Source organism: Bidens hawaiensis, unplaced genomic scaffold (genome assembly GCF_021521415.1).
Source record: "Bidens hawaiensis isolate Kalapana, Puna unplaced genomic scaffold, B.hawaiensis_p1.1 tig00021672_1, whole genome shotgun sequence".
Lineage (NCBI taxonomy): Eukaryota > Viridiplantae > Streptophyta > Magnoliopsida > Asterales > Asteraceae > Bidens > Bidens hawaiensis.
Genome location: NW_027493364.1, coordinates 279,352 through 307,235, shown reverse-complemented (window position 1 = coordinate 307,235; position 27,884 = coordinate 279,352). Strand labels below are relative to the sequence as shown.

Below are 27,884 nucleotides of genomic sequence, written 5' to 3'. Positions count from 1 at the left end.
TCCAATTATCCCAAGACATTCAAGCTTCTTAACCAAAGGAATAGTTAGGGAAACTTTCTGTTGGGGAAATGTATGATCGTCAACAAACGAAACACATTTTCATCATCATCATACATTACAAGTAGATGTTGTACCTGTGCGTGCTGGCCGTTGTAATGCTTAATAATGAAATCATAGTTGTTGATGATCAACTTCCATGTTTTGGAGACCGATCATAACTGTATCAAGGATTTCACAGGAAACCGCTTTATACAGGTATGTGGTCTGGCTTTTTGAATTTTGATTTCTAGGGTTTATGAGCGAGTTTTGAGAAAGAGTGAGACATGAAAGATATTAAGGGGGTATATTGGTTCAAAAAGATTATAAACTATGTAATCCTCAAATTTTGGAAAATAAAAATGTGACTAGGGCCGTCCATGTGCCACGTTTCGGCACATGTACGAACTTAAACGATGTGAGCTACTCGAGACCAGTTTGTTAAAAACTCAAACCAAGCTTAAATGAGCTTAATAAAGAATCTTAAAATAAATTTGTTTAATAAATGAGTCTGAGCAGATGGGCAGTGAGCCTAATGACCAACTTTTTTTGTAACTTTTATTTAATGTGTTTAATATACATGTCTTTATACAATATATTTACTATACTTAAGATAATGATATATATAACTGAATACATGTTCTATATAAAAGTTAGGAAAATTGGATTTAAATAATCCTGACTGTTGACTATTGATTAATAACAATCTCAATTAACGAAATGTTTTGTGATGGTTTCACCTTTTAATGTATTTTCTCCCAATGATTTCATACTAACGGAACACTAACGTTAGTATGTTGATGATGTGGCATGTATGTGTGTCAAAAATGTGCTTATGTGGCACGTGGCAACCATCTTCATCCTCTTCTATATTAGCATGATACGTCACATATAACATGGTTAATAACAAGGATGGAACGACATGTTTAACATAACTACTAAACACAGTTAAAAATAAAAAAGAAAATTAACATGATATAATAAAAGTTACTAGTATTACAATCTTAAAAGTTAAAATTATTTAAAACTATAAACCCATGTTGTTTGATAAACGAGTCATAAATGAGTCATGTAGACCCATCAACTTATTTAACATGATAAATGATGTGTTATGCGCGTCATAAACAAGTTGAACCCGTTTAAACGCGTTTTTATCATGTTATTATGTTTGTACTTGTTTATGACATGCATTTGTTTACCATAAACACTAAGGTGTTGTTTATTTTTGAAGATAAAAACTGTCTACAATCTAATTTCATCTTATTTCATGTCTGCAACTGAAGATGTGGTCTGAAGGTCTGCAATCTGAAAATATAATACTGTTTGTTTTATAAATTGGATATCGTCTACATAAGTTGAACATTAGTTACTTATCATATATATCACAGTAGAGAAAAGTCATTTAACGTTGGTAAACTGCTAAAATAATTGGTGGTAGTGTACGAACTATAAAAGTGAGTGGTGGCGTACGAACTATGAAAGTGGGTGGTGGTAGACCTTGTGGTAGGTGGTGAACGGTGGTGGTGGACAGTGGGTGGTGGTGATGGACGGTTTTGGTGGGTGGTGGACGGTGGTAGTGGACGGTGATGGTGGTAGACAGTGGGCGGTGGTCGTGAGGAACGGTTGTGTTGGGTGGTGGACGGTGGTGGTGGTGGCGGTGGCGGCGGGCGATGGGTGGTAGTGGTGGATGGTGGTGGTGGCGGACGGTGGGTGGTAATGGATGGTGGTTATGACCGACGGTGGTGGTGGGTGGTTAACGGTGGCGGACAATGGGTGGTGGCGGTGAGGAACGGTTTGTGTTGGGTGGTGGACGGTGGTGGTGATGGATGGTGGTGGTGGTGGCAAGTGGTGGTGGTGGTGGATGGTGGTGGCGGCAGATGGTGGGTGGTGGTGGCGGCAGACGGTGGTTGTGGTCGATGGTGGTGGTGTGGGTGGTTGACAGTGGTGGTGGTGGACGGTGGTGGTGGCGGACGGTGGGTGGTGGTGTTGAACATTGGGTATTGGTAGGATGTTAAGAAGTTTGAAGAAGTGTGAAGATGATGGATATTAGCTTATTATTTAAGACCATAAAAGCAGTTTTCAGATCTTTTATTTTTTTTAAACAAACTTTCTTCGGAGGCTTATGTCTGTGCGCTCGCAGAATATGCCTCTTGCAGATGTTTGAAGCAAAAACAGACACAACCTAACTCGTTTAAGTTTGTATCAATTATGTTAGTTGAGATCAAGGAAAAGCTTCATAAGAAACATACCATTTGCTATTTTGATTTAGGAGACCCGATATGCTTCTTAAAGTAGGCAAGATTGACTTTTATCCCTATTAGCATATAGCATATCACCGCTAGATATGCATCTGCACATGGCATGTCACCAATGCTATTCGTAGTGTTGTTTATTTAAGAGTTAAAAGAATGAATTTTTAGTTGGTGCTAAATGTTTAAAAAAGTACACAACTTATACTTGAAAATTCTAAGTGGGTGCTAAAAGTCTATGAAACCAACAATTTGTGAAACTCTGGGAACGGAAATAGTGAAGTTTAAACTTTTGAACCAAAATAACAAACCATATGAACAGAACTGCACTTCACTCTATTACATATAACCACATAAACACAATAATGTAGTGTAACAAATCCACCTTCATTAAAATTCCACCAAAAGCTACTATATTTTGGAAGTGATCATCACTAACTTCTCACTGATTTGGAAGCGATCATCTTAATTTTTAATGAAATACAATAATAAAACTACTATAACTCACAAAGTCACAATAAACCATGCTTATAATTTTTTCCCCAACTAACAAAGATAGTTTATAACAAGTTCATTATTATTATATTATAGAAGCTAGCTAGGTGACATAGGCCCATAACTTCCACAAAACCTTACAACCCCACATCACATTTTCCCCTCCTAGACTTACATTATAACTATATATTATAACATACAACTTCAAACATACATAACTTTTAACAAACAATTTTATTTACAAATGCAGTCCCAACTCCCATTCAACCAGGCACATAATAATCCATGCGCTCTACAGGCAGATTCAGAACTGATGTGTCCGCCTAAAAAGTAATTATTAAGGGTTAGTAAGATACTAAGATGTGGTGAGTTCGACCCATTTACTGATATGATCCGTATGAAACAATTGACCCGTATCAAGAATGCAAGAACTGGGTAAATTAACATACCTCTTCAAATGGAACAAATACAAAAGGGGTTAAACCTCTGGTATGAGAAATAGCAGGCACTTCTGGATTATGTGTTTCATCATCCTGCCACCCTTCAACTACTCCAAGAATATCCCCATCGGGCCCCGGGACCTCACTTTCTTGCACGCCACTTGTCACAATTGAAAGAAGATCCATCCGGTTGTTAGCCCCCGGTATTGTACCCCGTAACCTTTTCAAACATCAAAACAACCATGACATCATAAGTCTATATGCATTGCGTTTCTTCCACGCATAAAATAAAGGAAAAAAATATTCAAACATGGTCCCTGCGGTTTGATCATATTACAAGTTTCTTCCTCAAATTTTAAAAACTGCAACTTAGTCCAAACATTTGTGAGAGGGTTGCACGTTTAGTCCTCACCGTTAATCCCAGTTTGTTTTAAATGAAAAAGTGATGTCATGTGAGGGTAATTGTGTCTTTTCAAATTTGGAACCCTTACAAATACTCATTCAAACTTCAGAACTCCTAACGCCAACTTCATCACCTTAGGATTATGCATTGAACCTTCAATTTTGCAATGATCGAAGGTGATGAAGTAGACGTTAGGAGTTCTGGGGTTTGAAAGACTACTTGCAAGGGTTCCAAATTTGAAAAGCCACAATTACCCTCACATGAATGACACATGACATCAAATTTCCATTAACAGTGGGAACTAAACGTGCAACCTTCTCACAAATGTTTGGACTAAGTTTGCAACTTTTAAAATCTAAGGACCAAATTTGTAATATTGTCAAACCACACGAACAAATTGAACAATATCTTTTAAAATAGGAATTTAAACAATAAAAAATAATATTTAATACCTCAAGCGGATTCTCCAAATAGTGGGACGCAAACCAGGATACAAAAGAGCACCTTCAACCTGCAAATAGAACGATCTCAAATATATCCATTTTTAAATTTATGCCATTTATAACCTTTCATTAGGATATGAGAGTTCGGAGTGTAAGGAAAAAGAGAAGGGTGTGATTATCACATTACAATATGTATTTAATGAAAATATGAAATGGGTAAATGTGAAATTCAATATATTCTATATCGGTGTATCTAATACTAATTTTTTGGCTGAATAAATATGATATTGTGCAAGATTTCAGGGGAATATATGACAAACCTTGTCTTCAGACATTGTGAAGCGACCACTATGACAAATCTCAGCCTTTGTGGAACGAAAGTTCATGTATTTCACCACATCCTTTAATTTCTCAGATGAATTCTGATAATGTCATACAACACCAGAGATAATATTACTTTCTATTTCTTCATCATGTAAATAATTGCATGCAAGAATACAGTAAATGAATAACCTTATATAAAAACCTTCCAGATGGATAAAACCTGAGGTACCGAAAATAGCAAACCTACAAGACAATTAATTATTTAGCATACATTTTCATAATAATAAGAGTTCACATTACCAACAAGCGTTTTTATAAAATTACAGCGTACCACATGAACCGGATTGGTGACCTTCCACTCTGCAACTCCAGCACGGATATATGTGTTCCGACTCACATAAATACCTTCATAAAATAAGATACTTTAGCAAACACAAAACTCGTAAAAGAAGTAACAACATTTAAAACTCACCATCCATGCGGATCCGCGGTCTTGATAACCACATCTTCCTCCACGAGGAATCATAAACGCTTTGCATAAGCTTATAATTTTCCACCACACCAGTTATCTTTACAGAATTCAAAATACAGCGTACATATTTTAAAACACTAATTAAATTAAAAACGGTAAAGTAGGATTGCAATTTGCACAACAATAATAATGATAATACCTGCCATGCTTTTAAGCACGCGTTGCGCCAAAACAAAGGGTTACGCACGGTATTTCTCCATTTTCTACAAACACAAGCTGCTTTTCCCAAATTGTATGGAGTCATTCTAGCAAAAATCTACATAGGAAGAAATAACTATAAAGTAACAACAAAATAAATTGAATACACAAATGGTTAAACATATTGCATACCTCAAACAGTAGTTCATCTGGCAAGCATCTATGTATCAGCGACGAATCAACAACCGGCTTACTATACGTACTACCAAAAGGAGCAACTGGTCTTACATTAACCCCATACAGATCTGCACTCATTCGCATGAAAAAAAGAAGTTTGTGAAAAAACAACATATACCTAATTAGAGGCAAAAAACCAATATTGTTCTCTTTGTTTATGTTATTGTACAAAAGCACTCTACTTGTTGTGGTGGGGCTTTAAGCGTCAAGTTAAAGCACCACGTAGGCAAGGGGGCTTTAACTAACACACCCCTATAACACCGTGTTGTGGTTTAAAGCCCCATCATTTCATTGTTGAGGCCCCACAAGAAGCAGCCTTAATGTGGAAAACACAAGGGAGGTAAAGCTGATCTCGAGGAGATGAAAGTTAATTACTTAATATTTAGAAAGAGTGTGTTCTGTTTCCTATTGTTTTCATTTAATTATCAATAAAAGGAGTCGCAAAAAGGTTTAACGAATGTCGTGATTGGTGTCCTATATTCAGTTGCATAACAGCATTTAACAACAAGTTCCTAAATTGAACGAAGAATGAGAAGATAAATTACCAAGCCATGGCCTTCGGGTAACGAAGAATCCAGCAGCCCTTAATTGCGAGGCTGATTCGAGTTCCGCAACAATATTATTCTTGGCATAATCTGTGCATAATAATAATTGTTGAATTGAATTAGGGACGCATATCATAATTTAAAACGTAAGAAACCGATGTTGTGTGGAAATTGCATTGTAGGTACCTGAAGCCATGATTAACGATGAAGAGTCTCCTCATTGGGTACCAACGACCTAATTATATTATATGGGAGGAGATTGATTGATTGGTTCGTATTTGTACGACCGACTTCATACGTCTTTGGTTTGACCCGGCTCAATATTAATAACTAAGTTACCCGGTTGCTTGAATAGAAGAAACTAGGGAGGGGTCAACAGTTTCAGAAGCCTTTTAACCAATATCTACGTTAAAACTACTAACCCCATATTTTATGTTTCTTAAACTTAAATAATAACCTTTTTACCTTTACTTTTGGAGGATTAATTATATCAAAAATTTATATATATGAAATACCTCTGACTAATAACCTATTATGTACCCGGGACGAGTGGGTGACCCGGTTTGCATCTTGGGAAGTCGTTATTTGATATAATAGTCACTAGGTTTATTTTATTGTTAGACGCAATGGTTTTTTTCAAGTTACTCTCTATCTCTAAAGTCATTCTTCTTTTCATTTTTCATCACATCACGAGACTCTATATTATACATGTACACCAATTAAGAGTTACCTGCCATATAGCTAATGATTATGTTACTAATTGGTGTTTTACAAAGTACAATGACATGTATATTAAAATAGGTTTAGTGATATTAACCTGTTTTTTTTTCTTTTATTCAACATAAGATAAGTAGATAAATAGATAGTTTACAGCCCTTTCAACTTTGTTGGAATATTAAGGTGATTATGATGTGAAATTGGAGGTCATAGGTTCAAAAACATATACTATAGAGTGTAAAAGTTTGGTTATTCCAAAAAAAATAAAATAAAATAGATAAATAGTCTAAATTAGAGGATGAATTCATATCAACTGTGTAGATTAAGAAATGTTTTAATAAAGTTCGGAAAAAAATGTGTGTCCTTATAAAAGAAGCTATCCTAACTGATTAAAGGTTGGTTTTCACATCACATAATTGCTTCTCTTAATTTTGGTATTATTATTATTATTCTCTCATTAGATGGATATGAAGTAAACGGATATAACATTGCCTTTAGGAAAATGTCACACGTCACTAACCAAGTTTGATCTTGGCCCAACAAAGCAAGTTGTTACGTAACTTGAAAAGAACATTTATGATAACACTTTCAAACAAAAACATAGTATCTTGATGCATATTTTGTTGGTTGTTAAGATTCAGGTAACAACGCGATTGGTTATGATGAGTTTCTATCAAGTGTCACACTTTCAATCACCAAAGCAAAAATATATGGCGATTACAAGCAAAGAATTCACTTGACCTCATAAAGAATCCAGTGTTTAATAATTGAACAGACATCAAACAATCATGATGCACAAATATTTGATGACTTCAATTGTTACAAAAACAATATATCCTAAAACCATGCTGCAGCAGCAGCAAAGCACAGTTTAATCCAATATTATTAAACATTATATATGTCTGTTCTTACCCTTACCCTTGACCATTTTCACCTTGAACCCCACTCTTAGAGATGTTCAACGAAACCGGTTCCTGGAACCGAACCGGTGGACCCGAACCGGTTCCTACCCGTTTTTTGTAGGAACCGGACCCTATCTGATTCAACCCGATGATCCGTGACCGGTTCTTGCATTTCTGAGTGGGGGCGGGTAGGAACCGGAACCGGTTCTGGAACCGAACCATCCGGAACCGGTTCCTAACCGGTTCTAGCCGTTGGATCGAATATAGCCGTTGGAAATCGTTTTTTTTGGCCGTTTTTTGACCGTTGGGGTCAAAAATAGCCGTTTTTTGGCTCCCCCAAGCACCCCACTACTAGTATAAATAGGTATTTGGTGTCATGGGTTCATCACAACACTCAAAACGCAAACCCGAACGCAAAAAAATACAAAAAAACGCTATTACAACGTTTTGAGTTCTCTAATCTCTTGTTTTCTCTTCTTCTATATTCATATTTGTTGTTATGGCTGCCTCACAATCATCGGTTGGTCAAGGTTCCAACGCCGAACCAAGTTTCGTTCGTATTGTACCTCATAATCGTAATCAAGAGATTTGGTGCAATTGGGATTTGGTTGAATTGAGTGACCATTCATTGAAGGCTCGGTGCAAGTTTTATGGGATTTATTTAAACCCACTTTCGAATTCAAATTTGAAGAAACACATCGAAAAACCGTATTGCAAGGCGTTGAAAAAGAACGTCGATTCGCAACAAACGCAAATGGATAGTGAAGGCGGAATATTTACATACCAAATTGATCGAGTTCAAGATCGTATGACGAAGTTTGTGATTCAAGAAGCTTTGCCGTTTAGCCACTTCGACAACCCTCGCTTAACCGCCATGATTCGAGATACGCTTCAACCACAATACACTCACGTAAGTCGTCATACTCTTAAACGTTATTGTTTAAAATTGTGGAAGAAGGCCAAAGAGGTACTAATTGCATATTTTGAAAATATAAATACGGGAATAAACTTAACTAGTGATGTTTGGTCGGCTCCACATGGTCTACCCGAATCTTATCTTTGTGTCACAGCTCATTGGGTAGACCCGTCATCGTGGGAAATGATGAAACGCACCATTGCTTTCGAACTCTTTGAGTATCCACATACGGGAGATAATTTGTTTGAAGTTTTAGATTATGTTATAAAAACTTATAAACTAGAAAATAAAATATTTTCAATGGCATTTGATAACGCGTCGAATAATACATCGGCGGTTGATAAATTAAAATTAAAATATACGCCGATTTGCAATGGTGTATTTTTTCACTCAAGGTGTGTTGCACATATCATTAATTTAATCGTGCAAGACGGACTTGCTTCGGATGAGGTTACATCGGTTATAAACGATTTTAGACTAATGATACATGAAGTTTTTAAGAAAAGTAAAAAAAGACAAATGGAATATAGAAAATTTTGTAAAGATACGGGAAGAAAAGCTTTGGGAGCTAATTGGGATGTACCTCATCGATGGAATTCCACTTGCATAATGTTTCAAAGTGCTTTGAAACAAAAAGAAACTTTACAAATGTTTCATTCTAGTCTTGCCGAGAATGATTTGGCAATCCCCTTTTCAAATGAGAAATGGGAAATTATCAATGACTTATCGACTTTTCTTGAAGTTTTTAAAACATCAACTACGAAACTATCGGGAACGTATTATCCGACAAGTCCCTTGGTTCTTTCGGAGTTATTTTTAATCGTTAACAATCTTAAAGAATTTGAAAATAAAAGTCCAATGTTTTCAAACATCATATTACCAATGAAGTTTAAATTAAAAAAATACTTTCTTGAATTGCCGCCGGTTTTTACTTGCGCCGCCGCTTTAAACCCAATGTTAAATGTTACGGGGGTTGAATGTGTGATAGACGAAATTTTTTCAGCCTTAGATATGCATGAAGTTGACCCAAACTTTTCAACAGAGGCAAAAAATAATTTTAACTTGAATTTTAAATTTATGTATGACTTTTATTTAAATAAATATAGGTCAAACATACACATGCCTATGCCGGGGGGGTTTTCATCAAGTTCAAGTGCTACTAGAGTACGAGATCCCATGATTAGCCTTATGAACACCGTTCGCAACGTAACGGCTAAAAAACAAAGGGGTAACACCCTTTCAAGCGAACTAGGAAGGTATAGTGCAAATGATTACTCTACCGGTTTATCCGAAGAGGAATATGGCACTTTTGATGTTTTGGCTTGGTGGAAGGTAAAGGAAACCGAGTTTCCGATTCTTGCCACCATGGCCCGTGATTTACTAACCGTCCAAGCTTCTACGGTAGCTTCGGAATCCGCCTTTTCTCTTAGTGGCAGGGTAATATCGGTGAGAAGAACAAGACTAAATTCGGAGTCGATGGAGATGTGCATTTGCTTAAAGGATCACTTGGACTCAATCGATCGTATTCAACACGTAACCACTCTCGAAGATGAAACACCACTTGATGTTCGAGTGCACAACGAACAAGAAGGCATTTCTACAAGTAATTCCGTGGAAGAAGTCGCAACTGATGAATGTTCCCACTGATGAGTATTCCTCATCGGTGGCATGGGTAGTTGTCATCAGTGGCAGCTTTCCCACTAATTCAACCGATGACTGTTCCCACTAATGAGTATTCCTCAACAGTGGCAGTCTTCAGTAGTTGTGATCAGTGGCAACCTTCAGTAGTTGTCAACTTGTCATCAGTGACAACCTTCAGTAGTTGTCTTTTCTTCATCAGTTAATTGTTTATTTTTATGTTAATTGTTTTTTTTATTTTTCATGATATACAAATACGAATCGTAGTTTAGAATCCAAATCGCAAACGAAAAACGAAAAAAAAAAAAATTTACACTGTAACCGGTTACGGTACAGGAACCGGGTTAGGAACCGGTAAGAACCGGTTAGATAGGTTAGGGGTCCGAGGGTGGGAGAACCGGTTCGGTTCCCTAACCGGTTCGAGCCTGGAATCGGTTTAAAAGGGGGTTTTGAATATAGGAACCGGTTAGGAACCGGTTCCGGTTCCTAGTCCCAAACCGTTTTGAACATGCCTACCCACTCTTACTCCTAGAAAACAGCTTCTCAAAACCGTTCTTGCTTCTAGAACGACCGCCAAAATGATGTAATGATGAAGTTGATGAAGAAGATGACGACGGTGATTCATCATTATCACCATTCAATAATACACTTGAATTGTTTTCCACTTGTTTTGCAGAGATTATGGTCTTTTTAGGCATGTATGTATCATTTGAATGCAACTTCCATAGCTCGCCACCTGTCTTTGCAACATATTGATTTCCAGAAAACCAGGTAGATTTGCAGTGTCAATAAGGAAGTCTTCAAGCGTCGCTAAAGATTCCAGCTGTCTAGCAAGTGAGGATATTGTCTTTTGGCATGCAGATAGTCTGTCAGCTGCTGCTACTTCAAGATTCTGTAATAAAGCATTAAATGATTAAAAAAAAGCATCAGTTTGGCTCAAAAGTAAGTAAAGTAAGCTTATTCCATTGACAATAGAATTCAAAAAGTAAGGGTTGAAACTGAAATAACCGACCTGTAACCAAAATAACCGCAAAACCAAACCCAACCCAAAACCAGTTTGGTTTTATGTTTTCTCAAAAACTTATTTTCCAGTTCAGTTTTGGTTTTGAAAGTACGATAAACCAAAAATATTGAACCAGACCATAAAAACCGAACCAACTTTTGTAGCCAAACAGAACCCATGAAAACCAAAAAATCGAGTTTTGTTATTGAATTTATGGGTTACAATTTTATTTTTGAATGTCAATTGATGTACAAAAAATTAATAAATGGTGCAGCCCAAATAACCGAAACCGAACCCATTGTGAAACCCGACCCAAAACATCTCATGCACACCCTACCAACGTATCAAAACTGATTGTTTTAAAAACGCATCAGTTTGGTTCTGACCCAGATGGGCTCAGGTTGAAACACCCTGTTTACTCGTTTAAACATCAAAAGTAATCAATGGTTCAATGCAAAAGAATGCGAAATTACAAATAAAAATGTAATGTAAGAAAGTCTACCTGTTTGACTTTTAATTCCTCATTTGACTTAGCAACCATCTGAAGTTTGACTTCCTCTGTTTTGTCCACAAGTTCCTTTTCCAATTGCTCACATTTACTCTTCATTTCAGACGAAAACCGCCTCTCGTTTTCAACATCTTCCTTTATCGAACAAACCTCTGTAGACATGATTCGTTCATTCTTTTCCATATCAACAATTCGAGACTCAAGAATCTCCTATGACTCATTGACCAAAGCCAGCTCCTTCTGTAGGCCAACCATTTTCCTTTTAGTATCAGCAAGCTCAGCATTCGACAAAGCAAGAGACTCTTTACATGAATTCAAAGCATTCTCAAGTTCACATTTTTCACCTTCCAATTTCTCTAACTTTTCTTTCAACCCACTCACTTGCTGACTCATCACTTCAAGCTCGGTTTCAGAACTACAACGAGGGGTCTCGTTCTGACCTTCTGATAAAGAAGCAATCCGCTCCATTTCCAAGAAATCATCCATAATAATATTAATTTCAGAACAAGATGTCACATTTACATTTTTCGCCCCAAGTTTCCCACTTTTAAACTGATCAAGCTCAGCCATTAACGCCACTGCCCACGAATCCGAGCACCCTTGTTCGGTTTCGTGACTCCAAATTATTCATTTTAAACGAATCAATCGACTGACTGTCAGTAAGCGAATCAACATAAAACGAAGAAATCGAAACGGCTTTGTGATTCTCACTAACCACAGGCGATTTACGTGTCAAAGATTGTAACTTTCTGCACTCGGCTTCAAGTTTAGCCACTTTCTTTATACTTTCCAACTGTTGTTTACTTGCGGTTTCTGCTGCTTGTGTGCTCAAATCTCTCTCAATTGTCCTGATTTCTAATTCTTCTGATTGAGCATTAAGTTCAAACTTCAGGGTCGAGTTTTCTTTCTCTAAAGTTTCAAGCTTTACAAGAATCTTTGGATCAGTCACCGAACAGCTTTCAAGATCCTGTAGTTTTGCTTGAAGAGTACAAATTTGGATTTCAAGATCGTTTTTTATCAAATCCCATTTTTGTGTTTTGTCTACTATAATATCATTGATCTTTTGATCTTGTTCTTCTTTTGCTAGCCTTAGTTGTTTAACACATTCTTTAAGAGCACCATCTAGATGATTGGTTCTAACTTCAAGAGCTAAGTTCTGCTGCACAGCTTCCTCGAGTTCTTGTTTCAGCTTTGCAACTTCATTTTCTGCCTTTTCCCAACCTAAAGTCAACAATATGTTCAGTGTATGTAACTGATTATTGTTGAAAAATGATTACTTGGCCTCTTAGGTAATCAGCTAATTAGAAGTAGCATATGTTTACCCAAAGATCAAGAAACCGAACAGCGTGATTTCAAATTGCAATAACTAGAGCTTTAAACGAGCGAAGCCAAGCCAACATGACCCGTTTATATTTAAAAGAATTTGAAATTTTTATATAATAAAATATTGATATGCATAAAAACCAAAAATAATAAATGTAACATACACATAATTTAAAACTTACAAACTACGGAATTCATAATTTATATCAGAATTCGTGTTAAAATTTAATGTATATTAAAATTTGTGTAATAATTTATGTGCATCAGAATTTGGGTTACAAATTGGGCTTTAATTTAAACAAGCCAATGAACAAGCCACATGCCAAGCCAAGCTGTCTAGTTTGTTTTTAAAATCTAAATTTTATACATTTATTACACATATTGACATGTATAAAAAAATAAAATAACATTTGTAACATACACATGATTCAAAACTCATAAATTATAAAATTCATATTTCATATGTATTAAAATTTGGGTTACGATTTGGGCTTTAATTTAACCGAGCCAACAAGCAAGCCAACCTTGGCTCGGGCTCAGCTCGTTTACAAACGAGCAATTTTCATGCGAATCTAGACAATCAGTCCTACAGTAGTACCTGCAACAGCTTCCTCTGCAACTTTAGCATGTTGCTTAACTAAATCTTCTTTAGCACCAACATTCACAAGAACTGCTGACAACTTTTCTGTTAAACTCTTGTAACTGTCAAGAGCCTCCGAATTCGTGGTGGATGCTTTTGAACTAACCTCCGGTGACTGCGAATGATTCATTGATTTCCTCAAACCCTCCTGCTCAACCTAAAATTGTAAATAATAATAAATCATCAAATTGACCTAAAACAATACTCTCTCCATAAAAGTCATAAACTTCAACTTATTTTGTACCTTTTCATCCGAATTGCTCTCGGAATGTGACGATATGGATGTGGAGCTTTCGGTCTCACCGGGACTCCGGTCAGATGACTTCCTCTTCCACAACCAACTCTTCTTCTCCATCTCACTCAAAACCCTAAATTTAAACCCAGAACTAATTAATATGAAGTCAAGAAACAAGATTAAATCTGACCCACATAATTAAATCAAATAAAGATTGCATTGAAAGCAAGAAATACACAAAAAGATGCAAACTTGAAACAAATCTGATGAACAGAGTCCATAAATGCTCTAAATTTGAACCCAAAATTAATCAATATGCAGTCAAAAAACAAAATGAAATCTGACCCACATAATTAAATCAAATAAAGATTGCATTGAAATCAAAAAATACCCAAAAAGATGCAAGCTTGAAAGGAATGTGATGAACAGAGTCAATAAATAAATAAATACCCTTAAATGGTGATAAATTGAATGGGGTTTAAAGGTCCTTGTAGCAGCATGAATGGTGGATAGAGAAGAGTGGAAATGGGTGGGTTTTGAATAGAGGAAAATGATTATTATGAATTTAAAAAGATTTGGGGTATTGTTTCCCGCCCATGGATGTTGAATGGAGAGCAGACGCTCCTGTTTGTCTTGGATTGGGGTTCTCAACAGTGGAATGCTGATTTGGTCTGACACTGACACCAGCTGCAGCCGACTCGATTAGGTTTCTCTGCTGCTGCTGTTGACTTGGTCAACAGGTATAAGTATCCTAGACTTAGACAGACAAGTTTCATTTTTATTTGGGTAATTTTTTATTATGGCATAGTTTAATAGGAGTAACAGAATAGAGTTGGTTATTAATGTTTATATTACTTGGGAGGGTTGGAATGATTTTAGTTTTTAAGATGGATAATTGTATAGCGGTGAAGGGAAATAGTAATCTCATGTATCTAAAAATTGTACTTGTTTGGCTAGCGTCTAGCTAGTATTTCTAATTGATATTTTATTGGTCTTTTAAAAAAAATAGAGTTGGTTATATAATAATGGCTAATAATAATGTGTTTAATCAGGATCTAGTTCTAATTTTCATATTTTTTAAGTCAACGACAAAATCAGCAGGGGTGGATATATCTTATGCCGAGCTGTAGCCTCTGCTACGGCTCAATTTTTACAGGTAGTGTAAAAAAGAAAATTTTTTGTCGATTTTCGTGTTTCGTTACGGCTGGAAAAAAATAATGTTCCGGCTAAGATTTTAAGCCCAACTAATATATGTTTTAAATCCAATCAAAAGATAAAAGCCCAAACAAAAAAAAACCCACTAACCCAACCCAACCAACCCATTAACCCACCTTTCACAACAAAAAAAAAATGAATCTCTTGGCATGGTTGTTAATACGGTTGGTGCTTTTTGCAAAAGAAAAAATATGACGTTGGAGTTAAAAAGTGAAAGGGTGAAAATTGAAATTCTTCTTGGTGAGATTAAAACAGAAAAATGATTAAATCAAGAGGTTTTCCTTGCACGAGCCAGAGACACGCGATGGGGTTCTCATCATAGAACAATCACAAGTTTGTTAAAATTATTCTTGGAAGTTGTTGAGGTGCTTCAATTTATTAAATTAGATGGAGATAGTGTGCAACAAAGATACAATGCGAAAGGTATTCTATCATATTTTAAGACTCTTAAATTTGTGTTTTATATACACTTGTTGGACGAAATTTTAGGCCTCACAAATGCTTTATCAAAACATCTTTAAAAAAAGAGTCAAGATTTGTTGGAAGCATCTAAGTTGATAAGCGGGACAAATCGAGTATTGAATAATCTAAGACAAACCGGATTTGACAAGATGTTGGCAAAAGTTACATCTTTTTGTGAAAAAACAAGATTAAGATGTTAGATATGGAGGAAAATTATGGTAATCAAAGAAACGGAAGTATGTCATTACTAATCGACATCATTTTGAGGTTGAAGTTTTTAACACAGTCTTGGATATGCAAATTTAAGAACTTGGAAATAGATTTAGTGATGTCTCAACTACTTTGTTAGAAAATATGTCGTGTTGAAATCCTTGTGATTCGTTTTCCAAGTTTGACATATCTAAGACAGTGGCTTTTTCAGAGATGTATCCGAATGATTTTACCAACGAAGAAAGAGGGTGTATTCCGGGTGATCTTACGACCTTTTATTACACTTTAAAGGAAGATCATAAATTTGTAAAACTTGGTGGAATGGGTGATCTTGCTCATGTAATGGTGAAAACTGGAAAACACACAACTTTTCCTTTGGTTTATCGGATATTGAAGCTAGCATTGGTGTTACCGGTTGCAACTGCAACCATTGAAAGATGTTTCTCTAAAATGAAGCTTATCAAGACGGACATGCGCAATCGAATAGGTAATGAGTATTTGAACAATGCTTTAGTTTGTGCGGTCGAAAGAGAAACGTTTGATAAAGTAAATGAAGAAGATGTAATAGCTCTGTTTCAAGCTATCAAAAACCGAAGAGGAGATATTTACAGCCCAACCTAGATCCGCCACTGTTGGTTCGTTAACCCGGTTAGTTTAAATTTATTTGTTGTCGTGTTCTTTATATTTATTGTTAACATTGTATTAAATATGGGGAAAAAAAATTTTGAGCGCTCCGACTCGGTTTCGAGTCTAGATCCGCCAGTGAAAATCAGTATTTGGAGGGCTCGAAATGCTATGGTATTGAACTTGAAACTAGCCTAGTTAAATTAGTTGTAAGAAGGCTTACATTAATTTGGAAGAGTGGTGTTTGTTTAATTGGTAATAAAAAAATGAAAAGGGTGATCAACGGTGTAGTGTAGAGGTGCACAAATCGGGTTTTTTATATACCCGGGTTCGGGTATGGAACCGGGTTCGGTATGACCGGGTATTGGAAAATCGGGTATTGGTAATAACCGGGTAGGGTTCGGGTCCGGGTATTGCCTCTAAAAACCATACCCTATGCATCGGGTTCGGGTAGGGTATAAAACCGGGTATTCTAAAACCGGGTATTTGAATACCCCATTTTTAGGTATTGAAAAAACCCTATTTGTGGGTTTTTTCGGGCTTTTTTCCGGGTATTTTTCGAGTATATATTGGATTTTTTAATAGGTTGCACTTTTTAGGAGTATTTTTCGAGTATTTTTAAGGTATTTTTCGGGTATACATCGGGTATTTGAAATACCCGGTTTCGGGTATTGGAAAAACCCGGTTCCGGGTATGGAACCGGATAGGGTTTTCGGGTATTACCGGGTACAAATCGGGTCCGGTTCGGGTTCGGGTTCGGGTTTTAGTGCCGAAATGCATACCCTATCCGTACCCTACGGGTAGGGTCGGGTACGGGTATGGGTTCGGGTATTAAAAACCCAGGTATTAAAAAAACCGGTTCCGGGTTTTTATTTCGAGTTCGGTTCCGGGTCGGGTTTTTTGTGCACCTCTAGTGTAGTGTTTGTGTTTTTTATTGGATGGGTGATTGTAATGTTTGGTGTGGTTAGCTGCTTGTTAGCCCAGTTGCGTTATATTAATAAAATTAATCTTTTATTGATCGTTAAAAAAATAATAATGTAACAATTAATAAAATAAATTGGATGTGGTTCAATGGTAGATCACTTACTTTACTAGTGAGAGGTAAGGGGTTCAAATCTCGCTATCACCAATTTATATTTATATGACAGATATGAGGGATGACCCTCGCTTGCTAGGGTTCGAGTCCTGATCTCACCCGGTTCTACTGGCTCCTCGTTGTCGTGCCATTTGGCGGGCGTAAGGGTCGGGTTTTATCCAGGGAATCCCTCAATAGGTGGACCGCTAGGGGCTCCGTCTGGTCGGACTCGTGGCCGGCTCGGGCTACCTTTAGCCAATGGGAGACGCGTACGGAATACCCGACGTTTCTTAGTTGGTCATTCCAAAAAAAAATTAATAAAAAGGTTGAATCTATATTATAATAAACAAAAATGATGTTTGTGCCACATGGCACCTAATTGGCTTATGTTTGTGCCAAGTGGCACATTTATCTTGTAACCTTTAACTAATAATTTTTCTAATTAAAACAAATCAATTAAAATCTTCCTTAACAAGATTAAAACCTTCTTTAACAAGCCCTAATAAGATATAAATCGTCATTCAACATTGTTTGTACACAAAATCTAGATCTTTAAATCGGTATGTTTCAAACATGTGTCTGTTTATATTGTTTTCATACCCCAAATAAGTATTTTCGTACCCTAAAATACCTATTCCGTTATGTATTTTCGATTGTATGCAAATTTCATACCCCAAATCCTATTCCAACCGGTTATCAAATCTTTATTTTCCCCAAAATCCTTATTCCGATTGTATGCAAACACTAATAATACCCCAAATATGTATTTTCCGATTGAATATGATAACAACCGATTATTTATTTGATTAACACCTCCATATGTCGATTAATTGTATGCTTCGATTACGTTGTCCAGTTTTTTCCTCTTTGTATCCATTTATTGTATATACACTTTTAAATGTGATGGCTTTTTCAAAAACTTATTGGAATAAGGCGTATACGTATGTTCATTTTTTATCAAGCAATATAAATTAGTTTGTTTTTACTTCAAGTACTAGATCGATTGGTTCTATGTAATTGATCATCAACTATTTGAATGATGAAATATAATTTAATCTTACCATCATATGCAGATACACGTTTTTATTGATCGATATGACCAAGTTTCTTTAGAGTTGTTATCCATCCACCTGGAAATTATCTGGTAAACATCTTTTTTTAATTATTATTTATTTTTAACAATTTCTTAAATTTAATGGAAAACTTTGACTAACTATACTTATTTATATTTACTTTAGGTGTTTTGGAGTAGATATGCACAATTATCTAATCAATATAACAATTTTTCAAAATAATTGTTGTTCTATTTGATAATTAATTTGTTAACAACTTCCAATTGATCTGTATTCAAGGTATGTCGATAGAAGTTTTCCAATTGTGAAGCCTGAGAAAATTTGAGGGAAAAAAATTTCATGGCTTCATTGGATCTAAGCTTTTATCGACAATAAAGTTATTGACAAAAAGAAGGTTTTGATTTCTATTGAGCGACTCATGTTCATATAATAAACTATAGCGTTTGGATGCGCTTATGTTTTATTTTCTTGAATTACTAAGTTAAGATTATATTTGTAAAGTACACGATTGTAGAAAAGTATCTTGAAGTTTGGTCAATGAATCAAACTAATAAGTTATTTGTTGCAGTGTGAACCAAGTTTTTATTCACATGGAGTTATTTTTGTATAAGCATGATTGTTGGTAGGGCTTTCAAGTCAGTTCTTCAAAGAATCCTACTTTTTTTAGGAGTAAATGAGTACACTTTTATTTTCCACGCATAATATTTTTATCTATGTATATGCAAAGACATAAGTGGTAAATTGTTATGATTGCTTTGATGTATATTTGAAGGGAAAAGTTGAGCTCTACAATCTTTGTTGTATTGTAGCATTGACTCGTCTAGATATTGTTTTTGATATATTCAACTATGGCGTATGCAACTAGGTTGAGGATCTCTAACCATCTTGATATTTCTTTCACATCGTATGTTTCATAGTTCACGGGTTATTGGCCAAAATGGGTATTTCATGTTAGGTATTAAACAGAGTCGGTACGCAGCGGAAACACAAACACATACGCACAAACGAAAGCAATAAATAAGAGACACGAGATTTTACGTGGTTCGGTCAACGCGACCTACGTCCACGGGCTGCAACTAGGGTATTTTATTAAGCACAGTACAAAGATTACAATACATGACTAGGTATATATATAGATAACAATTAGGTTTAGTAGAGTATAGACCAAGAAAACTCCAAATGGGCCATCCACCATAATTAAACGGGCCACCCCTTTTATCTTTTAATTGTCAACCAACGAACCCGACCCAAAGGCCTTCACTAATCCTAACAATCTCCCACTTGAAGGCATTGCGATAAGCTCTAGCCCACCATTCAAGTACAAAGCAACCCAGTCATCAGTAATATCAATAATCTTTATTAACAAGTCTTCCAAGCTTCCAGTTCCCATAAACAAGCTAAGACTTAGCACCAGAAGGGCCAGTTGAAGCTTCACCGAGCCCCAACTCATCAGCCGAAACTGATCTGTCCTCTATCTCAACTGATACGCACGATCCACTAGATCCAGAGATAACCCGAGAACCACTACCACTCTCCTCTTTCAACAAGAGTTCCCCAGGAGAGATTTTATCAATCGGAATAACGGTATTCAAAACCCAACGTTGTTTTGTAAGTGTTCCCGGAACACAACCCGCGCTCCCACTGTCACCAAACCCCTTACCTGTTTTAGACCTCCGACCCCGCTCAGCTTGAATCACCTTGGCACCAGGCTCCACTCTTGCAAATTGAACCTTATTCTGCCCCTTCGACTCAGCGAACCCGACTTTGTTTTGAGGGACGGTCATACTTCCCTCAGTAGGCACCTGCACCATGTATAATGAACCACACTTGTTTCCACGAGCAATAACCAGACTACCTTTAGTTACCTTCCATTTACCTCCACCGAACTTTACTTCCAAGCCTAGTTCATCCAGTTGACTAACAGAGATAAGCCGTCTCTTCAATGATGGAATAACCCTAACATTCTTCAAGTTCCAAACAGTTCCCAATGGAGTTACCAAATTAACATCCCCCATGCCCGTAACATTAAGAACATCACCATTAGCAATACGTACTTTCCCAAAGTTACCAACCTTTAGATTCACCATCGTCTCCCCGCTGTGCGTAGCGTGAAACGAAGATCCGGAATCCATGACCCAAGAGTCCACCATGCTATCAACACTACAAAATAATGCCTCGTCATCACTGACGCCTTCATTAACCTGTTCAGAAGTGTTCACCTCAGCAGCCTTTCCCTGTAATCTGTTTGGACAATCACTCTTAACATGTCCAACTTCATTACACCTCCAGCACTTCACATTCTTCCGAGTTCTAGACGAACTCCTCCCCTGACTCCCACTGCTCCTATTATTTTCCTTTCCCCTGCCAGCATAAAACATACCATAAGATGATCCGCCACTCGTGCTTTTCCGGCGAACGTCTTCACTCAACACAATATCTCGGACCCCCTCAAATGTCAAACCATCGGCCCCCGCAGAACTAGTAATGGACGTTATAGTTCTAGACCAACTATCAGCCAAAGAAGATAACAGTATAACAGCTTGAGTCTCATTATCCAACTTCATGCCCACAGAAGCTAACCTGGACATAATTGAGTTGAAATCATTAATGTGACCAGCGACTGAACTTCCCTCGTGCATCCTTGTCATAAACAATTCCCTCATCAAGAACACCTTATTGGTTGCAGACGGTTTTTCATACATATTTGATAGAGCTGTCATCATACCACGAGCCGTGGTTTCTTTCATAATATTAAATGCAACGCTCCTCGTCAAAGCTAATGTAATTTTACCTCTAGCCTTCTTGTCCTTTGAGTTCCAAATTGCTTCTTCGGCTTTATCCATTTTATCCGGCTTTTCCTCCAATACCATATCCAAATCATGTTCACCAAGTAACGCCTCTATTTGCATTTTCCACCATGCAAAATCAGTCCCGTCAAACTTGTTGATTCGAACCTTCCCGTCTTCAGACATCGCAAACGATAAAAACAGAGAAAAGACCAATAAACAAAACTCTAACCCAAAACCCGAAACCTTTCTTGCACCTCGAAACTCCTGTCAACAAATACCCGAACCACACAATCAAAGCAAACCCGAATAACAATACCCGAACAATAACCCGATACTTAAATCACCCGAACCGAAACAAACAAACCCTAACAAACAGAACTTTAATCAGAAAACGAGAACGAATACACCTATCTCTTGTCTCTCCCAATGCTGGTTGAAAAAAAATGTTGTTGCTGAGAACGATTCACGGTGGTGAACAAGCATCGATATTCGAAAAAATGAAATCACCTTGACAATGATGGCGTAATTCCGTGACAGATTCAAACGGCAAATCCAAGGTTTGTTAAAACCCTAAAAGCAAGAGACAAAACATACTGCTTTTGTTTTCTTTCTTGATCATGCGCCACACAGGCCACCCACACAAACAAATAGAACCTAATTTATTTATGTAAGGCTGTTTTTTTTTTCTTACTTCCTGGTCACGATAGACCTGTTCGGACCCTAGTTGAATCGTGATGACGTATATGGATCGTTACGAACTTAGAAAGAATGTAAAGAAGACAATCAAGGAGGATGATATATTTCAGAGTGATTATTACAAGTTTTGTTATTTCTCTGCCCCCTATATCCTTGTGCTTCACCTTCTTTATATTTGATTTCTGAGAACCTCTCTTTACCCTTCTTCTCTTTGACCGTGCCCTTGACCGACGGATTTCTATCTTCATCGCCGAACCTACAGAGGGTCCTCTTTTACCTGTTGGTCTCTTCCTTTCTCCTTCATGCATGCGTGTGGCGGTGTCTGACTTGCACAGTGATCACCTTTTTCTTCTACCCAGATTATTCCCGCTCATTTAAATGTCTGGACTGGACTTGGTCTTCTTTGTTTAATGGGCTATACTGTTGTTTATGGGTTATTCGTCTTTGGGCTGGGCTTATTTGGATGTCACCTCTTCAAGTCCCCCAGTCCATTGACCTTGTTATTTATGATAAGGTTAGTGGACTTGTTATCTTTTACTTCCTGCTTCCTTTTCTTGGTCCAACCGATCTCTTGGGCCTGCAATCTCTGTTTGGCCTCTTCATTTAGGGGGCACAAACTTCACCATTCCCCAAGAAGCTATCAAATCAATTTAAATCAGTCTTTCCTTCATTATTGCCCCTTACCCACTTTCTCACCCTTAGCATTTCCTCTTCCTTTCTCCGGTGACTCTCCATCTCCTTCCCTGTCGTTCCAACCTTTCTTTATGCCAGGTTAGTTTCTATTTTCCCTTTATCACGAGTCGCGAGGGTGTGTCTGTTATCACTTCTAAACTTACTCAAGAAAGGATGCTTACTTTATGTTCTCGGTACTGCATCCCTGTGTATCTATCACCTGTTCTTCCTAAACCACATGAAACCGCTTTAAGCCGTCCTGATCTCATAACTATTTACACCAAAAACCTGGAATTCGCCAATGTTCGTTATCCTCTTAATAATTTCCAGACTGCCTTATTGAAATATTATCGTTTGTTCTCAAGTACATCCCTTGGGTTTTTTACGAGTTACACATTTTGAGATGGCTTGTCGTGCTTTGGATGGGTTGGCCACGGTGTCGTTGTTTTGTAGGTTTTATCGGCTCAAGTGTGATGGTGACTGGTTCACCTTTGAACGGTGTCCAGCTGGCAAAAATCCTCCTTGTTATTCGTACATGCCCACTGGTTTTTATCCTGGAGAGTGGAAGGATAGCTTCTTTTTCGTTTCTCCGAACTTCGCGCCCGGCCTGAATCGTCGTCGTTTGTCTTCCTCTGCTATTAATGATCCCACTCCAGGCTCTCCTACAAGCCAAGAAGACCTGTACAGGCGGTTGATTGAAAATAAAACTGAGGCAGCCACTTTTCCTGAACCCTTGCTGTACATGGCCGGGTTGAGCCAGATATGGTCTGATCCGTCAACTCTTCTAGCCATACTTGAGGGTGGGCGAGGTCGTTCATCACGTCTCCCCCATGTATTATTGCTATTGTTGTTCATATGCCTGTTTATTGTTTCTCATTGTCATCTTTGTGTTGTTTTTGCAGAATTGAGCCTGATGGAAACCCTTCAGAAGGGTCCTCTGAAAGCTTCCGCGTTTGTGACTCTTCCTGTGTCCCCAGCTTACAGCTCGGACGATAGTACTCCGGCCAGCTCAGCATCGTTAGAAGTGGCTGCCCCTGATGAGGGTCCTCTCCCGATTGTCGAAGATACCCCCAAGAGGACGAATCCCTTAATGGAGAAGTACAACACTTCTGTGAAAAAGAGGCTCCGAAATGCCAAGCGTCCTTATATGGGCAAATCTTTGACTTCTTCCCTTGCCCATGTGTTGTCTCATGAAATTGTTGATCTGGATGGGGATTTCTCTTTTCCTGTGGTTACTCAAGCTGAAAAAGGTGTAGAGGGTGGTTCCTCCAAAGGACCCAAAGCTGACCCCAAAGGCAAACAAGTTCAGTTGTCAGATGATCCTCCTATCGATTCCCCTTCTTTTGGTCCCGATAGGCCTCATGGTCAAGAGATATTCGTCCCCAAGTGGAATGTTATCGTAGGGTCTTGCATCAATACTGCCGAATAGGCTCATGATTATTTGACTGAAGCTGTCCCTCAGGCTGACTATGACCACATACAATCTTTGTCTATTAACTCCCTTGTGGGCGAGTTTGGCACTTATTTGTATCGGACTATGGCTCTGGGGGCGGCCACACGTTAAGCTGTGATCGATGCTGATCGTATTCTTCGTGAGAACCAAGAGGAAATAGCCGGGTTGAAACGTGCTGCTGAGAAAGACAAGCAAAGAATCCAAGATCTTTGTCAAAAGGTCGTCCTTGCTGACGAGAGGATCTTGGAGCTGTCCAGTGTGGAGACGGCCTTGAGCGTGTCGAAGGATGAAATTGCTTCTCTGACTGCTGAGCTTGCGGCCTCCCGTGCTCGTGTAGCCGATCTTGAGTCAAAAAATGCTTCATTACAGGGGGGCCAATAGAAGATCGTTGAGGTATATTTGATTTCTCTTTCTCTTACTTTTTGCCAGGTTTTTCAAACTCTCAATCCGTCTCTCTCTCTCTCTCTCTTTTTTTTTCAGCTGGAAGCTTCTCTTGGACATGAAAAAGTGAAGTATGAGTCCCTCAAGGGGGAGGTTGAGGCCACTAGAACTGAACAGGAGCAGGTTGTTGTAAAGTTACAAGACAAGGTGAAGGCCATTCGCGAGGATCGTGCGTGGATGGTGGAGGAAGGTTTCGGGATGGTCTATGAGAGGGCTCGCTCTTGCCGTGAGACTGACAAAGTTCGTGACACACTAAATCGACCCTTTTTTCTTTCGGCTTTCAACACGGGCTCAAAGATGGGTATGGCCATAGTGCTCAAGGGATCCCGATACTTGCTGTTCCCTCGTACTCTAGTACTGCAGAGGCTGAAGCGGAGGCAGCCTATCGCGCATATAATACTCACGTTCCTCCTATCTTGAACCAGCTGTCTGCTGATCCCGACATTTCGACTGATGATATCAAAGCATTGTCTTCTGTGGTTGATCCTGCTTCCCCACTCCCGTGATGGTTTATGTTTCTGTTTAATGGTTACCCTCTTTTGTGAACTGTTTTATTTTGGTAATTTATGTCTACCTCTCCGAGGTTGAAACTGTTTTAATATTGTAGCCGTTTGAGGCAGTGTAAGACTTGATGATAATTAGGTATTATGTTTTGAAATGTTATGATCTGGGTTTCTTTTTCCTTGGTATGGCTTCTTGTATTCGCTTGGTTAACCGGTTTTGAGCCTATCAGCGAGGCCTTCCTTATGTCCTTTGTGACATAAAGGATGTATTTTATGAGCTCATATGTTCTCACGGGGAGAATGTGTTAAAGTATTGCTTGCACATGTATATCAAAGGTGTTTATCGAAAAGATTCATTACTTAATATGTCATTTTACAACACACAAAGTTACAAAAAAGAACATTTATCGTCCGGTTGCCATGTGTTGATGCCCTCACGGAGAGGTTATTTTTGAAATGCTCGAGTTCTCTTAGGAGCCACGTGGTATTAGAGACGTTACCAAAAAGCCTTCCTGGCCATACCATCGTGTGCTCCATAGGCCCCTTGTTGGGTTCAAGCGTAATATTTCCTAAGTTGCATAGAGTTCCAAGTGCGTGGAACTTCTTCCCCCGTGTGGTATGCCAGTTTATACGACCCTTTTTCCCCGGCCCAAATAACTTGGTACGGTCCTTCCCATCGGGGACCTAATTTCCCTTGGTCCTCCTGTCTGCTTGCCTCATTTTCTCGTAACACCAAATCTCCCACTTTAAACTTGACCTCTCTAACTCGGGCATTATAATACTTCTTCATCTTTTTCTTATACTCGGTCTCCCGCCGAGCTGCCATTTCTCTCCTTTCTTCTGCCAAGTTTAAGTTTATCCGGAGGTCTTGCTCGTTATCTTGTTCCGTCATGACCACCCGCCTAGTTGGCCGATCTCTACGGGTATCATAGCTTCTGTTCCGTACGTTAGGCTGAAAGGGGTCTCTCCGTTACTTGTCTTTGGCATGGTCCGGTGAGCCCACATGACATGGGGCAATTCATCCACCCATGAGTTTCTCTACCGGACCAGGCGATTCTTGATCCCGTCAACAATGCTCCGGTTAGCCCTCTCAACTTGTCCGTTTTCCTGTTGATGGGCGACATACGTGAATATTTGCTTGATTCTCAACTGTTCACACCAATCTTTGAACACGCCCCCAGCGAATTGCTTGTCGTTGTCTCTGACTATAGAGTGAGGCAATCCGAATCGGCAAACAATGCTTTCCCAGACAAACCTTTTTACTTGCTGCCCTGTGATGGTTATGAGGGGTTTCGCTTCGACCCATTTCGTGAAATAGTCAATGTCGACCACTAGGAACTTCGCTCTTCCCGTCCCCTCGGGGAATGGTCCAACCAAGTCTATTCCCCATTTCAGGAAAAGCCACGACGAGCTGACTGGTATGAGATTCAGTTTAGGTTGTCGCGTGATGGGGGCGTATATCTGGCAACTATCGCACCGTTGTATCTCCTTCAAAGCACTTAAAAACATCGATGGCCAGTAGTAACCAGCCCTCATGGCTCGAGTTGCCACCATCTTGGCCCCATGTGCATCCCACAAATACCCTCATGTATCTCTCGTATTACATATTCGGCCTCAGTTGGGCCTATGCACTTCAAGGAAGGACCCATATACGATTTCCTGTAGAGACCTCCTTCAATCATCTCGTATTATAGAGCTCGTACTCGCAATCTGCGTGCCTCCTGCTTGTCTTCCGGTAATATTTCCTTTCCCAAGTATTGCACAAACGGGGTCATCCAATTATCCCCAGGTGTCTCCACGCATGACACCTCGACTTCCATTATGGATGGTGCACGGAGTGTTTCGACTTTTACATCTTTTGCTAAATGATCAAAAGCGACAGAAGCCAACTTGCTTAAAGCGTCCGCCTTCTTGTTTTGGTTCCGGGAAACATGTAGAACCTCGGCTCCTTCGAAACCTTTCATCAGTTCTTTGACTTTTTCCAAGTATTTTATCATCTTTGGGTCTTTGGCTTCATACTCTCCTTTTACTTGGTTTGCCACTAATAATGAGTCGACATGAGCCTGGACACGCTTGACCTTCATTTTATGAGCCATCCTTAGGCCTGCCAAAAGTGCCTCGTATTCGGCCTCATTGTTGGTGCTGGGAAAATCTAGTCGGATGGCGTAGGTTAGCTCGATACCCTCGGGACTTATAAGGATCAATCCAGCCCCGCTACCATCTTCATTAGAGGCTCCATCGGTGTAGAGGCTCCAGTGGGGTTGGTCCGAGCTCTTTCTCGTCTACTGGGATGATTCCTTTTCAGGTTATTCCCGATTGGGGTCTTCTTCGTCCTCTCCTGGCAAACTCTCAGTGATGAGGTCTGCCAACACTTGTACCTTAAAAGCTGTTCGGGGCTTGTACTCGATGCTGTGATCCCCTAATTCGATTGCCCATTTGGCTAACCTTCCCGACACTTTCGGCTTGGTGAGCACTTGTTGTAAAGGTTTGTCAGTCAATACCCTTATCTCGTGGGCTTGGAAATACCGCCTTAACTTTCGGGCTGTATAAATGAGCGATAATACTAGTCTTTCGATGGGAGAATACCTCTCCTCAGGGCCCTTGAGTGTGCGACTGACAAAATAGATTGGTATTTGTGCTTCCCCTCTTTCTACCATGAGCACCGAACTGATGGTGCGGCTGGTCTGGGATAAGTAAAGTATCAGCGTTTTCCCTGGTTAGGGCGATACAATCAAAGGGAGTTCGCACAAGTGCGTCTTTAAATCTTGAAAGGCTCTGTCGGCTTCCGTATCCCAACAAAATTTGTTCTTCTTGAGGCTTCTTCTCAAAACAGCCATAAAAGGGACCGTCCTCTCAGCGATTCGGGATAGGAAACGATTGAGGGCCACTAATCTCCCATTTAGTCTCTGCACCTCTTTGATGCTCTTGGGAGGATCCATCTGTAGCA

At 38.7% G+C, this 27,884-nt stretch overlaps 2 protein-coding genes and 1 pseudogene across 3 annotated transcripts; all 3 read right to left on the bottom strand.

The window, feature by feature from the left end:
* Positions 1-2,901: 2,901 nt before the first annotated feature.
* LOC143563948 (F-box protein 7-like) lies at positions 2,902-5,978 on the bottom strand. Its single transcript, XM_077051364.1, has 10 exons — positions 5,843-5,978; positions 5,253-5,365; positions 5,062-5,178; positions 4,863-4,959; positions 4,722-4,795; positions 4,580-4,633; positions 4,387-4,488; positions 4,076-4,134; positions 3,230-3,440; positions 2,902-3,103 (listed from the first exon to the last, which is right to left on the bottom strand). Exons 1-10 carry the CDS (start codon positions 5,976-5,978, stop codon positions 3,044-3,046), a joined length of 1,023 nt encoding a protein of 340 aa, XP_076907479.1. The 3' UTR covers positions 2,902-3,043.
* A 4,549-nt stretch (positions 5,979-10,527) lies between these two features.
* Positions 10,528-14,074, bottom strand: LOC143563937 (filament-like plant protein; annotated as a pseudogene). The gene is made up of 4 exons (XR_013140751.1): positions 13,734-14,074; positions 13,448-13,646; positions 11,521-12,747; positions 10,528-10,907 (listed from the first exon to the last, which is right to left on the bottom strand). The product of XR_013140751.1 is annotated as a filament-like plant protein (transcript).
* Positions 14,075-26,625: 12,551 nt separating this feature from the next.
* LOC143563947 (uncharacterized) lies at positions 26,626-27,033 on the bottom strand. Its single transcript, XM_077051362.1, has one exon. It carries the CDS (start codon positions 27,031-27,033, stop codon positions 26,626-26,628), a length of 408 nt encoding a protein of 135 aa, XP_076907477.1.
* Between the last annotated feature and the right edge of the window lie 851 nt (positions 27,034-27,884).